At 44.3% G+C, this 14,494-nt stretch overlaps 1 protein-coding gene across 2 annotated transcripts in view; it reads right to left on the bottom strand.

Moving 5' to 3' along the window:
- Window positions 1–5,559: 5,559 nt before the first annotated feature.
- Window positions 5,560–14,494, bottom strand: part of cdin1 (CDAN1 interacting nuclease 1) — a 52,562-nt gene continuing 43,627 nt past the window's right edge. Inside the window, exon 12 of one of the 2 annotated variants that reach the window (XM_079287093.1) lies at window positions 5,560–6,786. In XM_079287093.1, the coding sequence (XP_079143219.1) occupies window positions 6,633–6,786 (154 nt within the window). In that variant the 3' untranslated portion in view covers window positions 5,560–6,632. The remainder of the gene's footprint in view (window positions 6,787–14,494) is intronic. The other variant, XM_079287094.1, reaches the window with a different exon arrangement.

Below are 14,494 nucleotides of genomic sequence, written 5' to 3'. Positions count from 1 at the left end.
ACAAAATGTATGATCATAATACTCATTTATACAATGAGGAAATACTGTACATTGAGTCTTGTTGTTACTGGATGCCTCTTGAGGATCACTGGTGTTCCTGTCCCCAGGAAACGAGCTCTCCAAACACGCCTTATTTGGAGAGAACTCGAGTGCCCCATTGTTGTGACAAGAACAATGAATCTAAAAAGAGATGGGAGACGAGGGCAAGGAAAACACAAAATAAAGATGTCTGGCTCTTAAAAAATTATCAGATGGAAGTTTTTTTTCTATATTTATACCCACGTCATGAAAATACTGTCAGCTGACGCTGATGTCGGCCCTCGCCTTTGAAGTAGATTAAAAGAAAAAAAAGAAGCTGTATTTAGTGCGCATTGTGTGCAGAACCTAATTTATTGGAGTTGACCCTGGCTTCTCTTTTGTGCGACAGCCATCTTGGAAAACAATGGCAGGAAGGCTTGAAACTTGAGAGGAACTGAATCTGCTGTTTTCCATTTCTTTTTTCAATTCTTACTCAATAGAGAATTTTCCCTCTCTGAGTAAAATAGCTCTGTTTTTGTGTCCAACAGGAGCCATAAAATGATGTCTCAGCATTCCATAGCCAGGCAATAGGCCCGAGTTTAACTGGACACATGGGGACAGTTGTTTTGTACCACATGGACCAGGGGGGGGGGGGGGGGGGGGGCTGACAGAGGAAGCCATGGCCGCCTGGCGACCCTGCGGTGACCCACTGGCCTCCTCGTGGAAGGATCAAGGCCTAGATGGGAGCCAGCTGAGGGTTAGAGGTTTAAGGGTAACAAATCAAGCAACACTTTAGTGGTATTTAACCCCCACATACCATATCTCTCTAACTGCGTGAGCGGTGCATGACTGTGCAGAACAAACATAGAAGCGCTTATTTCTATTCTAAATGGGGGAGTTCTCCTCAGTAACAGAAATGCGTGGGTCAGGATTGGGACAGATTACACTATCGTAAATTTCATTCATGTGTCACTATACCTTTCACCTGAGGTCTACTTCTACTGCAAGCGAGCGGGGATGGACAGTTACAAAGTGTCTGTATACTGAAAGATCTGTGTAATAGGAAACAAAAGATCTTCTTTACTCAGTTTCAATACTGCAACGGTTAGGGGGCACAATACCTGCCTCTTATCATAAGAGATGGTGGTAGGTTCTTCACACTTTCACTTTCTTTCCTCTCTTCGTTTTGTGTGCCATTAAGAAGAGGACAGGACAGGGACCCCCTATAGGCAGTGCATATCTGCCTCTAAAAGCATCACTCAACTTTATGTTCACTTCTGGTTCCCCTAACCCGGCTGTGTTCCTTCCATTGGTATCTGCTCATAAAAGGTCCTGAGGTTGTAAAGAAGTGCAACAGGCAACTGCTGGATAGTCACACACCTTTACACGAAAATCGGGTATTTCTACTCTGCACTTAACTTAACTTAATGTGTGTATAATACACATACAATGTGTATACTTTTAATATCCAAGACAAGAACACATACAAAATAGCACTGTGCAATAGAAAATGTATTTTTAAATGATCACGGCTTGAAATGTGGGACAGACACACATTGCCAGTTCCAATTGTATTTTATCAATTCATAATTTGACTATCAACACAACAAAATAAGGAAATAAACCCTTCAAACCTGCCTATTTAATAGAACGTGAAAGGTTACATGAATACCTCAGTCGACCTATCAGAATTTCGCTGAATATAAATACATGTGATAGTATGAGGGAATACCCACTAAAGAACGAATGAACTTGTTAATATTAAAGAACATAATAAGGTATATAATCTGTTCATGGGAGTTCTATAAATTGTTTCCATATAATAAACGCCATGTCACTCTCCTAGGTGATCGAGCAGACCGTAGAACACCACACCCAGAGTTTGATGATGACACTGTTCATTGCGCCGATGGACACATTACCCTCCTTGCCAGCTTCAACTTCTGTTTTTGGTTGAAAACCTTCTAGGCCATCTTCTCGTACTCAGATGTTGTCTTTGGAATTCTCCAAAACCAAGGTTTGGCGCTACACAAGATGAGCTACACGGAACAACTGAAAAGAAGAGAGAGAAGTTTGACAGGGTCTATGTAGACCTGCGCAGCCGTGGGTCTCGAGGAGCTCTAATGTAGCGCATTTGACGGGCCCCTAACCCAGATTGCCAGACGCTTTAGTGACCACAAAAAGCTGGCGTTCCTGGCTCTTCTAGATCCACACCAGTTCGGGCCTTACAGTGACCCAATGCTGCCTCTTCAAGTTTAATAGATAGTGTGATGTCATGAGAGGGAGGGTCATCAACGGGAGATACATCCCCTCCTGGTGGCTGCAGCAAAGACTACAAACCATCATGGCATCGGGGTAACGAACTACAATTCCCATAGTCAGCAGGGCAGCCGGGGCCAAGGCGGCGCCCCAGCTGGAAGAGAGGGGACTGATTACCCGGGAGAGGTTGGAGTGGGGACAAGGAAGGAAATGTTTGGAGAGAGGAGGACAGGAGCGTTTTATTTGACATTAAAGACAACGAACCCGAAGAAAACGGAAGATACTTATGTTTGGTTCTTGTAGCGGCTGGAATGAAGTTTACCTTTTGTTTAAAGAATTTAAATCTACTATTTTGAGTTAGAACACAACCGCTTGTTGTCTTCATTTGTGCACCCACGCCTCACAAGCTGATCCCGACCTCTCAAGACATCACAATAGCTATGGTGCATATATCGACCAGCCCGGACTCTGACTTTGAGCCCAGCTACCATTCAAAAGGATAATAACTGAAAGAAGGCATGGCACAAATGTACACTCTCACATGTCTGACAATGTGTCCACTGCCTCTGTGGAGGTCATTCTCTGGGAACACATCTGGGCAGGCCCAACTGTCAGACTTGGCCTTAATTTCCATCAAGAAGGAATTGCTGATGGATGATGCCATCAACCACTTCATCCAAAAGGACAGGGGGATGGGCTTCCTATTCAAGTGATGCAATCATCAAAGGGTAAGTTATTCAAAATCGAATAGGCCGCTGTGCCAACTGATTTTATTTTGGCTGCTGGTGCCACTGTTTTGTATATGTCGAGGTTTATTTGGAAAACTGTCTGTTGTGCAGACTAATGTTCACTGTATATGGTTCTGAAGTGTCTGTTGCAGTGTCACTGCTGTTCACTGTATATGGTTCTGAAGTGTCTGTTGCAGTGTTGCTGCTGTTCACTGTATATGGTTCTGAAGTGTCTGTTGCAGTGTCACTGCTGTTCACTGTATACGGTTCTGAAGTGTCTGTTGCAGTGTTGCTGCTGTTAACTGTATTTGGTTCTGAAGTGTCTGTTGCAGTGTTGATGCTGTTCGCTGTATACGGTTCTGAAGTGTCTGTTGCAGTGTTGCTGCTGTTCACTGTATACGGTTCTGAAGTGTCTGTTGCAGTGTTGCTACTGTTCACTGTATACGGTTCTGAAGTGTCTGTTGCAGTGTCGCTGCTGTTCACTGTATACGGTTCTGAAGTGTCTGTTGCAGTGTCGCTACTGTTCACTGTATACGGTTCTGAAGTGTCTGTTGCAGTGTCGCTGCTGTTCACTGTATACGGTTCTGAAGTGTCTGTTGCAGTGTTGCTACTGTTCACTGTATACGGTTCTGAAGTGTCTGTTGCAGTGTCGCTGCTGTTCACTGTATACGGTTCTGAAGTGTCTGTTGCAGTGTCGCTACTGTTCACTGTATTTGGTTCTGAAGTGTCTGTTGCAGTGTCGCTGCTGTTCACTGTATACGGTTCTGAAGTGTCTGTTGCAGTGTCTCTGCTGTTCACTGTATACGGTTCTGAAGTGTCTGTTGCAGTGTTGCTACTGTTCACTGTATACGGTTCTGAAGTGTCTGTTGTAGTGTCACTGCTGTTCACTGTATACGGTTCTGAAGTGTCTGTTGCAGTGTCACTGCTGTTCACTGTATACGGTTCTGAAGTGTCTGTTGCAGTGTCACTGCGGTTCACTGTATACGGTTCTGAAGTGTCTGTTGCAGTGTTGCTACTGTTCACTGTATATGGTTCTGAAGTGTCTGTTGCAGTGTCACTGCTGTTCACTGTATTTGGTTCTGAAGTGTCTGTTGCAGTGTCACTGCTGTTCACTGTATACGGTTCTGAAGTGTCTGTTGCAGTGTTGCTACTGTTCACTGTATACGGTTCTGAAGTGTCTGTTGCAGTGTCACTGCTGTTCACTGTATATGGTTCTGAAGTGTCTGTTGCAGTGTCACTGCTGTTCACTGTATACGGTTCTGAAGTGTCTGTTGCAGTGTTGCTACTGTTCACTGTATATGGTTCTGAAGTGTCTGTTGCAGTGTCACTGCTGTTCACTGTATACGGTTCTGAAGTGTCTGTTGCAGTGTCACTGCTGTTCACTGTATACGGTTCTGAAGTGTCTGTTGCAGTGTCGCTACTGTTCACTGTATACGGTTCTGAAGTGTCTGTTGCAGTGTCGCTGCTGTTCACTGTATATGGTTCGTTAGTGTCTGTTGCAGTGTTGCTACTGTTCACTGTATATGGTTCTGAAGTGTCTGTTGCAGTGTCGCTGCTGTTCACTGTATACGGTTCTGAAGTGTCTGTTGCAGTGTTGCTACTGTTCACTGTATATGGTTCTGAAGTGTCTGTTGCAGTGTCACTGCTGTTAACTGTATTTGGTTCTGAAGTGTCTGTTGCAGTGTCGCTGCTGTTCACTGTATATGGTTCTGAAGTGTCTGTTGCAGTGTTGCTGCTGTTCACTGTATTTGGTTCTAAAGTGTCTGTTGCAGTGTTGCTGCTGTTCACTGTATTTGGTTCTGAAGTGTCTGTTGCAGTGTTGCTGCTGTTCACTGTATTTGGTTCTGAAGTGTCTGTTGCAGTGTCACTGCTGTTCACTGTATACGGTTCTGAAGTGTCTGTTCCAGTGTCACTGCTGTTCACTGTATATGGTTCTGAAGTGTCTGTTGCAGTGTCACTGCTGTTCACTGTATATAGTTCTGAAGTGTCTGTTGCAGTGTTGCTGCTGTTCACTGTATATGGTTCTGAAGTGTCTGTTGCAGTGTTGCTACTGTTCACTGTATACGGTTATGAAGTGTCTGTTGCAGTGTCACTGCTGTTCTGTATTTGGTTCTGAAGTGTCTGTTGCAGTGTTGCTACTGTTCACTGTATACGGTTCTGAAGTGTCTGTTGCAGTGTCGCTGCTGTTCACTGTATACGGTTCTGAAGTCTCTGTTGCAGTGTTGCTGCTGTTCTGTATTTGGTTCTGAAGTGTCTGTTGCAGTGTTGCTACTGTTCACTGTATACGGTTCTGAAGTATCTGTTGCAGTGTCGCTGCTGTTCACTGTATACGGTTCTGAAGTGTCTGTTGCAGTGTTGCTACTGTTCACTGTATACGGTTCTGAAGTGTCTGTTGCAGTGTCACTGCTGTTCACTTGTGTGACCTTATGCACTGAGATCAGTGGATGAGTGATGATAATTTGTCACTTAACCAGTCAGTCAATAGAAACACAGAAACTGTACAGACAAAATGAGTCACTTTGATTATCAATGAATCATTTTTATTTGTGAAACAGAAAATGCCAAACAAGCTTCTTGTATACTTTTTATTTCCTCTGTTTTATATCGCTGTAAGTTGAGTATCGGGTAGGAAAACGTGATGTGATGGTCATTGTTTTTTCGATTTTTTACTTTTATAGACCAAATGATTAACCAATAAATTGAAAAAATATTCAACACATGAATTGTTAAAAAAATATAAATTACAGCACCGACTAAGTATGATTTAAATGTGTTATTTAACACTTTGTCCAACACCAGGCAAACCAACTGAGGAGAAAAACAGAAACACCTGTTGTGTAGCATCATTGTCACTTAAGGTTAGTGGCATCTGTGTGAAAATGTGTAACCAAAATGTGACCATTAATAGTTCATTAAGATAATTCACTCTAAAGAAGCATGTTGACAATATTTGTGTGATGACAATTAGTTGCGATGTGAACCCCTGTGAACACACTGTGGTCAAAACAATTAATCCTCAATAGATTTTATGAAGTGAAGTGAAAAGAGTCACAATGAGGCCATCTTTAATCAGAAATGATCCTGTTTACCCCCCGGAGAGTGACTGAGAGGGCACTGAGTGACGCAGGTGAGAGACAGGCTTCCACCCAGCCCCCGGGCCGCCCCTCTCTTATCTGCTTATGGAGTGGAGGAGGAAGGAGTGACAAAGGCCAGGGCTTTGGGTGTGATAAGGAAGGGCCTAATGTCCTGCTTTGGTCCTGGCTCTCACCCTGGTTGTCCGATGCAAGAGGCCATCCAGGGGCCAGGAGCTGACCACAACCAGGAAAGCCTCCAAGACAGTGTTTTTGCACACAGGTATGAATCTGACCCTGTGCTGTCAGATATACAGAAAGGTGGGGTGTGTTTACATGTGGTAGCTTTAAGGGCAGTTAAAGAGAGGAAGGGAGAGACAGACAGAGGGTCAGGTGGAGTTCAGGGCAGATTTTTTGCCAGTCGTCTCACTCTGCAGGAAAGCCAAATTGCTTCCGGATCTAGGTATACACCCCTGTTCCTACCCTTCCCACCTCCTTATTTCCCTCTCTCTTTCCTTCCATCCCAAGTTTTTTTGCTTTTGTCACTCTTTGTCTTTTATTCTGGCTCGTGTGACGGTCCGTCCTGCTGGGTGGCATGGCAGAGGACAATGTCTGTAGGGAAGCAGTCTTTGAGCAGGATACCTCTGTCCCTTTGGCAGTCCAGCTCTCCTATGAAGCCATACCAGTAGATCACAAGGCCGGGACCAAACCTGCAGTGTAAAAACAAAAGAAACAAAGCACATTTTGTGTTAGTACATCATTTGCTCTCAGGTCTGAGAGTTCTGAAGGAGCTATGAATGAGTTACAGTTTATTTTAAATTCATATCTGCGCAATGCTTCAGGCATGTTGGATTTGGAAGGCAAAACAAAAAAAAAGCACGAATAAGTAAGTGAAGAGATCGAAAGATGGGACACATGCAAGATTGCTCTATGAGAGATAAGGTCACTTCGGTTTTTATTCCTTTGATCACTGTCCAGGAAACTTGTGTTGAATCAAATGAAAAAGCCGCCAGGAAGATTAAGATCTTTCTGACAGGGTGATACACACTTGATCACGTTACAATGGCAGTGAAATAACAATAATCTAAGAAATAACAAAGCTCTACACCAAGGCCTCCGGATCCTGTCGTCGGAAGCCTCTGGGACACAGCAGAGCACACAGAGTTCAACACAAAGTCTGAGACTTAAACACTCTGCATCTGGCGGCTAATGTTAGCCAATCCAGCAGCGTCCAGCTGTTTCATTCACATTCACTTTGAAAGCCAAAGCAACTTTGCCTCAGTTGGCAAGTACTGCAGTTCCTAAAAGCTATAAATAATGACTTGCCAAGCAACTGAGAAGTCAAGTTCAGACTATTTAAACACAAGAGGTTTTGCTTTTCTTTCTACTGTCCTTTGTTCTCTCCCTCTCACCATGTTGCTGCTATTGCCTCTTATGGACACTGTAGCTACTGTACACCTGAAGGTCTGCTGAAAGGTGTAGAAACAATTAAAATGGAGGAGTTCTTCACCGGGAATGTGCAACGTTATTTCACCACTTCTCCCTCTCACAAAGTCAATAAATCATCTCTCAAGCTATTTATTATGCCCCAAAGAGCCACCGGTGGCCCCTCTCTGCCTCATATAGATCATACATATTCTTTGAACATTAGCTGCCATGCATAAAGACATGTCACAGTTGAACTCTGAACGGAGAGCACCTCAGCTTCCAGATTCAAGGCGGCTGACAGTGCTCTGGTCCCAGACACTCTATCCTCAGACAGTTAACAATGTTGTAGGGCCTCGGGAGACCTAGACAGGAAGCTAGCCAAAGGGCCACGGAGAGCAACAGAAGTTCAGCTTCAAGGTAAAGTGCGTAAAACCTTGAACCTGTGATCCATCGTTTCGTATTAAAACACTGGCTTAAACACCCTATGGTGTTATTTTAATTATAAATTACGCAAATCTATAGTCTCTCATACGGTTTTAATGTACGAGCTTATCATAAATACCTAGATGTTTGACTCTTACAACTTCGACAAGGTATTCTAACCATATGAATTATAAATGAGAGTGCAAGAATCAGTTGTCGTGACATTGCCAACTATGCATGTGTATTGTTGACTGAGCCATGGGGCAGTGCATGTTCTACATACAGTACAGCACAAAGAAATGTGACTATACACGCACACAACCTTCCCTTAAAGAGGCCCTCGCAGAAGAAATACATGCTTCTGCACCCCGTCCTCGGATTCTACATTTTACAGTGTGTGATTTACGGTGCTGTATCTATGAGCCAACAGGCCAAAGCTAACAGCCTTGCAGAAAGCCCACAGATGCACCACTGAAAGTTCACCACAATGTCACACACATAGCTCAGCCTCTCAGCACTGCGCAAAGCTCAAGACCCCAAACTCTCATCGTTTCCATGGCCCCACTGCTGCACATGATCGCCAACTCTTAATATGGAAATGTTATGGAAACAAAACCTAAACATTTACATTAGATGACTTTGGAAAAGGAGGTTATGCTCTTCTTTTTTTATTCAGCCGCCGCGCTGTATGTATTTCCCTGTGCTCTGGATGGGGAGGTGAGGCTGAAAAGGGAGAGGGAAATGGAGACTGGTCTGCACAGAGAGGAGAGAGGCAACCTTCTGGAAAGGTTAAAACTGTACATCAACAGATAAGGCAGCGGCGTACGATACATCATGTCCCAGGTCTGTCAGGGGAGGCAGAGCGCAAATTGAAACAAGCAAAATTATAAACACAGGGGAGCCATGTCACCAAGGCCTCTCCATAAGGTAAAGAAAATAAATGGACTTTGAATCCTACTCAGAATTAATACAAGTCAATACTACAGGGAGCTTGAGGAGCTTGAGATTGGGAATACAAACAATAACACTGAGGGGGAAGGGAACGGTCAGGGCGCTACGACTGAGCCGTATGAGAAGAGAAAGTTCAAAGCACTATCCAGACACTCAATTGAGCAACAATAAATATGCAGTATATGATGCCCTGTATACTCCTTTGCAATCCCTTTGTGTGTAATAACGCCCGAGGAAGTGACTTTAAGTTCAGTTTGAATTTGTAGTCAAATGATGGTTTATTATGTGAGTTGGCTCATCTTAACCTGGCGTGTGCTTATTATTACACACACCACCTCTAAGTCAGAGGCAGCCATCTTCCAATAAACACCTGACTATGTAACGAGTTGGTGAAATTGTTTGTGAAACGTAGCTAATTTCAGCAAGGGAGGGGGGGGGGGGGGGGGCACTTGACGAGCCTGGGCGTGGATTTGCGGCTGCCAGCCACGCTTTCGTTCGTGTTAATGAGCGGGTGGTGGTCGCATTTAAAGCAGGTGCCAAGCAGCTTACTTCGGCAGCTTAATGAGAGCGAGGCACTCAGGAACAAAAAAGCCTGGAATGGAGGAGAGGGAGTGTTATTAGTGTCTGCCTGCGCGCACACACACACACACAGCGAGTCATGCAGCCAAGCCTCACACAGAGCTGGAATTAAATCTCTGCACAGAGCACCAGTATAAAAAAAAAAGAAACTATGAACTGCAAATCAAGTGAAAAATACAGTAAAATACAAACGCTATACCCTTCAAATAATGTGCAAACTTGCTGTCTTGATTTTATTCATGCCCTTCTCATTTTTTTGAGAAGTCTGAGGTTGCAGGAGGTCAGACAGCCCCCCCCCTTCAAAAACAACTTGCTGTTTAACATTTCTACCTAACAAACAGATCAAGGCTAATTTGATCTGCCACATTTTGGTGAGAAAAAGCTTTACTAAAACTGGGGGCTGAGCACTTTCTGCCAAAACACATTACGCGGCATGACTAATTATCAATAAAATCACGATGAATTTACGCTCGACTTTAAAACACGTCATTTCATTTTACATACCGCGCAGACCGATTTTAAACAAACGCCCCGGCAACGATTTCGACAGCATAAGCCTCTACCTGAGCCTGAACTCTGTCTCTGAGGTTCCCCCACAAAGACCTCTTTGTTTCAGCATCCATACATCAGGTCACAAGGTAGGCCCACTAAAGCACTGCCAAACATCAGCTTTAGGCAGTCCTTTCTCTGCTCCGTGAAATGCAGGTATGAAACCCGCTCAACTTCTTTTAAAGGCAGAAAGCATTGAGAGTAATTGGGGCGAGAGGTATAGTGGAATAAAAGTCTCTGTGTTGGAGGCAGAAGGACTATGTACATAGCAAAAGACAAAAATGTGTGTATTAGTGACAAATGACCTTTCATGGGCAGGCCATGCTAAAGGCAGCTGCCTGTTGGAGTTTATTTACAGGGTCAGATAATGGTTGTGTGATGTGTGGAGTTTTAGAGGGGGGGGGGGCAGTGACCCAGGGCCTGCATGCCAGGTGATATGGCCCGCAGCTGATCACTGTACGTCCAGCGTTTGTATTTTAATGGCCTTGTAGTAGCTGTTTGCAGCAAGTCAGCCAGCCCTATGATGAAGACGCCCTGATAACACAAGCTTCCGTGCACACAAATAGGATATTTAAAGACTGGCTCTGCCTGGAGGGGCGTCCACCAACGGGGAGGTAAATAATCCCTTGCTACAAAACTATACATCCTCCTGTCCATAAATAACAGTTGAATGGAAGAGTAAACCTCTCACAGACAAGTTATTAACATGACTCGCGCTAAGAAAAGAAACACCTTATTTTCTCTCACCACCGCCCCCTTTTATTTTTGTGGGCAAGGAAAAGTTCAATTCTGCTCGGGTATGTAAAACACAAATACAAGGCGGCCGTAGCACACAATCGTATGTTAAATGAGTCGCCCAAGCCTACGCAAGCATCGTAATTAAGGTGGAATAGAGGGTAATAAAAAATAAAACATCTTCCGCCAGGTGTAATTCTCCCCGACGTTTTTATGTTTTCTGTCGATGGGTTATGGAAAGGGAACGTGGCGCGGGTGTGGTTTGTCTTTATCACTGTTGGAGGTAGAGAGAGAGAGAGGTTTTTTTGTGTTCCCTTTGTATCTAAAATATATTTAAACAATAAAATAAAAAAATTTAAATAATGACAAAAATAATGGATTCGATGACGATAGGTATTTGATGCCAATTTCCCTTACGTACAATAATTAAAAAGAAATAAGAAACTTGAATCATTTTAATGCAGACTTAAGAAAGAAATATTTCATATTTAAATGTTATACTTAGCCTCAAATCATAATACAGTACAGTGTTCTAACAATATATTGCCCTATTCTATAGACATATTGGATGCGTTTAATGTATCTGGCAATTGTTTTTATGTGCTCTGAAGAATACACAGAATCTGGTGAACATACACAGTTAAGTGTGTGGTACTCATAGAAACTATAACACAAATTAAACTACTTTTTTTTCTGAATGATGAATTGTACAAATAATTTATTGTGATCATTTTATAAATAACCTTTAACTCCCAACACCGTCACTGTATTGTGGGACTCTGTAGTCTTTATCTCCCACTAACGAATTATCACTTTCTCTGACTTATCACCTTAGCCACCTTCTCACATTAACCTTATCTTCTCTCACACACACACACACTATATCAATCTGATTGATAACATGGCTAACACGTGATTATTTTATGGAGCACATGACCTAATAAGCATCAGCCTCCTCACCCCATTTGGTCCTGGTTAGGAGCCGTTTGTACAATATTATGCTTTCTAAACATCCTCCAGCCAATGGGAGGAAGCTTAATCAGTGTTTGGAACTCGTTAGGTCCCTTAACTGAGCATGTCGCCGACCGCATTAGCAACACATATTTGAGGGACAAGTGTGCGCTGTGTGTGTAATTTGTGCGGGTCCCCTCTAAGATCTACGCTGTCACGGTCCAACGCGCTTTGACACACTCTGGTCTGCTTTGGATGAGGAGCGAAACCAAACAAGGTGTGGTCTGGCTATGGTTGTGTCTGTTTAATGTTCAGAAGTTGCTCCAAACAGCATGGAGGACACTGCACACGACAAAACAAAACCGACCGACGACAGCTGTCTGATGACACCATAACAATCCATGTTAAAGTTGGGTCGGAGTTATGGAACAACTTATACTTCAGACAAAACATTTTCTCTTTTCTCCTCTTCTACAAACCCGTCTAAATTCAGCCCGTGTGATATGAAAGCAGTAATAAGAATCCTCTGTCTGTGTTATTCCCAGGCTGTGTAAGGGTTAACGTTCAGCCGGTCAGAGCTCACCTGATCTTTTCTCAGATATCGACTCCACATCCTCTATAATGACCCTCTAGATCATGAAAATGGCCTGATCTCTTCAGTTATGACACACTGAGTGGGTATTCATTAACACTTGATGTGATTAAATCCTATTATGCCAATGGCTGCAAAGGGTGTCTCCTATGCAAGTACTGTACGGATATCACGAGTAGGCAGTAATCTGAGTGTGGACGTGTGTAAATACATTTGAAATGTATGCGATACACGAGATTCAGACGACCGTCATATCTGATGCGGAGTGAAAATAACAGCAGAAAAAATGTCTCTGAGGCATTTACCGTTTTCAGATGAGGCTTATTAGTCTCTAAAGCCAAACAGTGGCCGCGGTGCTAATTTGGAGATCTGTCCAGAGCGTTCCTCTGGCCTTTGATGAGTAACCATGTCTGTAAGTTCTGCTTGGAGACAGGAAGCTCCCCGCGGTTGCAGGCGAGCAGGCTGGGGGCTGGGCGCCTGTGCAGACAAGGCGAGGACTACAGCGTCAAGGGGATACATGCTCCTTTAACCTGTTGTTGTGAACTCCCAGCAGCCCTGGCCGATAATTGCCACCTGTCTCTGGGGAAACACAGTCACAAGCAACGCAGAGGGACGGCCATTTGTGCCTGCCGCTGCTGCTCCTCCTCCTCGCCCCACGCAAGCCCTGGTCCTAATCCTGCCCTTAACCCTGGCGGCTGATGTGTTTTCAATTTAGGATGATCCCCCACTACAGGCACGGCCCTAATCAACAACAGTTTGTACTGTAACCCTATCTGCCCTTGCGAGGGCAGCATCAGCCTGACCGGGCGCCTGCAAACCTGGTGTGTCCAGCAGAGTAACAGTGTTGTGTGTGTGTGTGTGTGTGTATGTGTATGGATGATATCATGTTTATATGTGAGGTCATAGCATATGTGTGTGCCTGAGACGTGGCCGTTTGTCTCCCACATTTTGTTATGCAATTGAAACAAACAAGTCAGTGCTCTATTTTACTATTCCGTTTTAAGTTTGAACAAACCTTGTGTCACTTCTAAATGGTCTTTATTTTGCAACGGGACTTGCATTTCCATTCTGAAAAAGCCACAACATCCACCGGCTCAGTCAGTCAGTCACGTTCAGGAATAAGTCTTATATCTTCAACTCTGCTGCCACTCCAGTGTGGCCTGAATCAAAAGTTAGGCATGGAAAGACAGGTGTGAATGTTTGTTGTGTTGGGCCTCTTGGCCTCTGCATCCACGAGTGGAACCCTGCCCCGAAATTAGAGTGAGGCCTCTAATGTCTCCCTGGGAGAAAAAGAGGCCTGGCTTTCGTCCAAGTCAGCACCTTTGGAAGTGCAGTCGTGTTACCACCACTAAATCAACATGTCAGCGCCCGGCCCAGTGAACTTCTTCACCCAGACTCCACCGCTTACAGCTACCCCACACACCTAATGAATTGGTGTGAATGCCCATCTGTCTGCTACAATGAAAAGGGGAATGGAGATACGAGGAGAAACAGTGAAGAATGAAATATGTTTCCTTTCTCAGCTGTTGCATAGAACATTTCCGGCATTATGATGATCATCACCAGACACAAACACATTATTAGTCACTGTTACTTGAAGAGAAGAGCCGCTGTGAAAGACAGGTTAAAGGTATCCCTGCCGTCAAACGTGGCCTTGGAGTCCAAAATGGAACTGTCCAAGTTTGGGGGGGCCAGTTTGGAGACGGACTCGGGCGAAGGGCCACAGAAAGCTGTGTGCTTACTCTGCAGTCTGTTTACATTCCAGAGGGTAATTTTAGCCCCGGGGGGGGGGGGGCCCGACATGTCGTTGGGGCTCGTCAGTGGTCGACGAGGCCAGCCGGCGCAGTGGCGGCACCTGGACATGTGGGTGGTACATAAAAACACACACAGACCTACAGCGGACAAATCACTGGAGCGGTTTTCTGGGTTTGTGCTGATCAATTATTTACTAGGTTTAGTGGGAGGAAATTAAAAAAGAGCCAACTAGTATTTTCTGTATAGTAGCCATTACTACTTTACTACTTTGTCTGTGACTGGACAACTCAACAGAGACACAATCTAATGCGAGGCCTAGTGGAAAACCACACACATGGGGGGGGGGGGGGGGGGGGTTAGTCCTGCTAACAGGCCCACCACAAAGCACCATTAGCCTTTGGACAACACAGGATATCCCCCGTGTTTTCACTGATGATCTGGGGTGCAAATCTAAT

Source organism: Melanostigma gelatinosum (genome assembly GCF_949748355.1).
Source record: "Melanostigma gelatinosum genome assembly, chromosome: 16".
NCBI classification, from domain to species: Eukaryota; Metazoa; Chordata; class Actinopteri; order Perciformes; family Zoarcidae; genus Melanostigma; species Melanostigma gelatinosum.
This window is presented reverse-complemented; position numbering and strand designations above follow the sequence as displayed.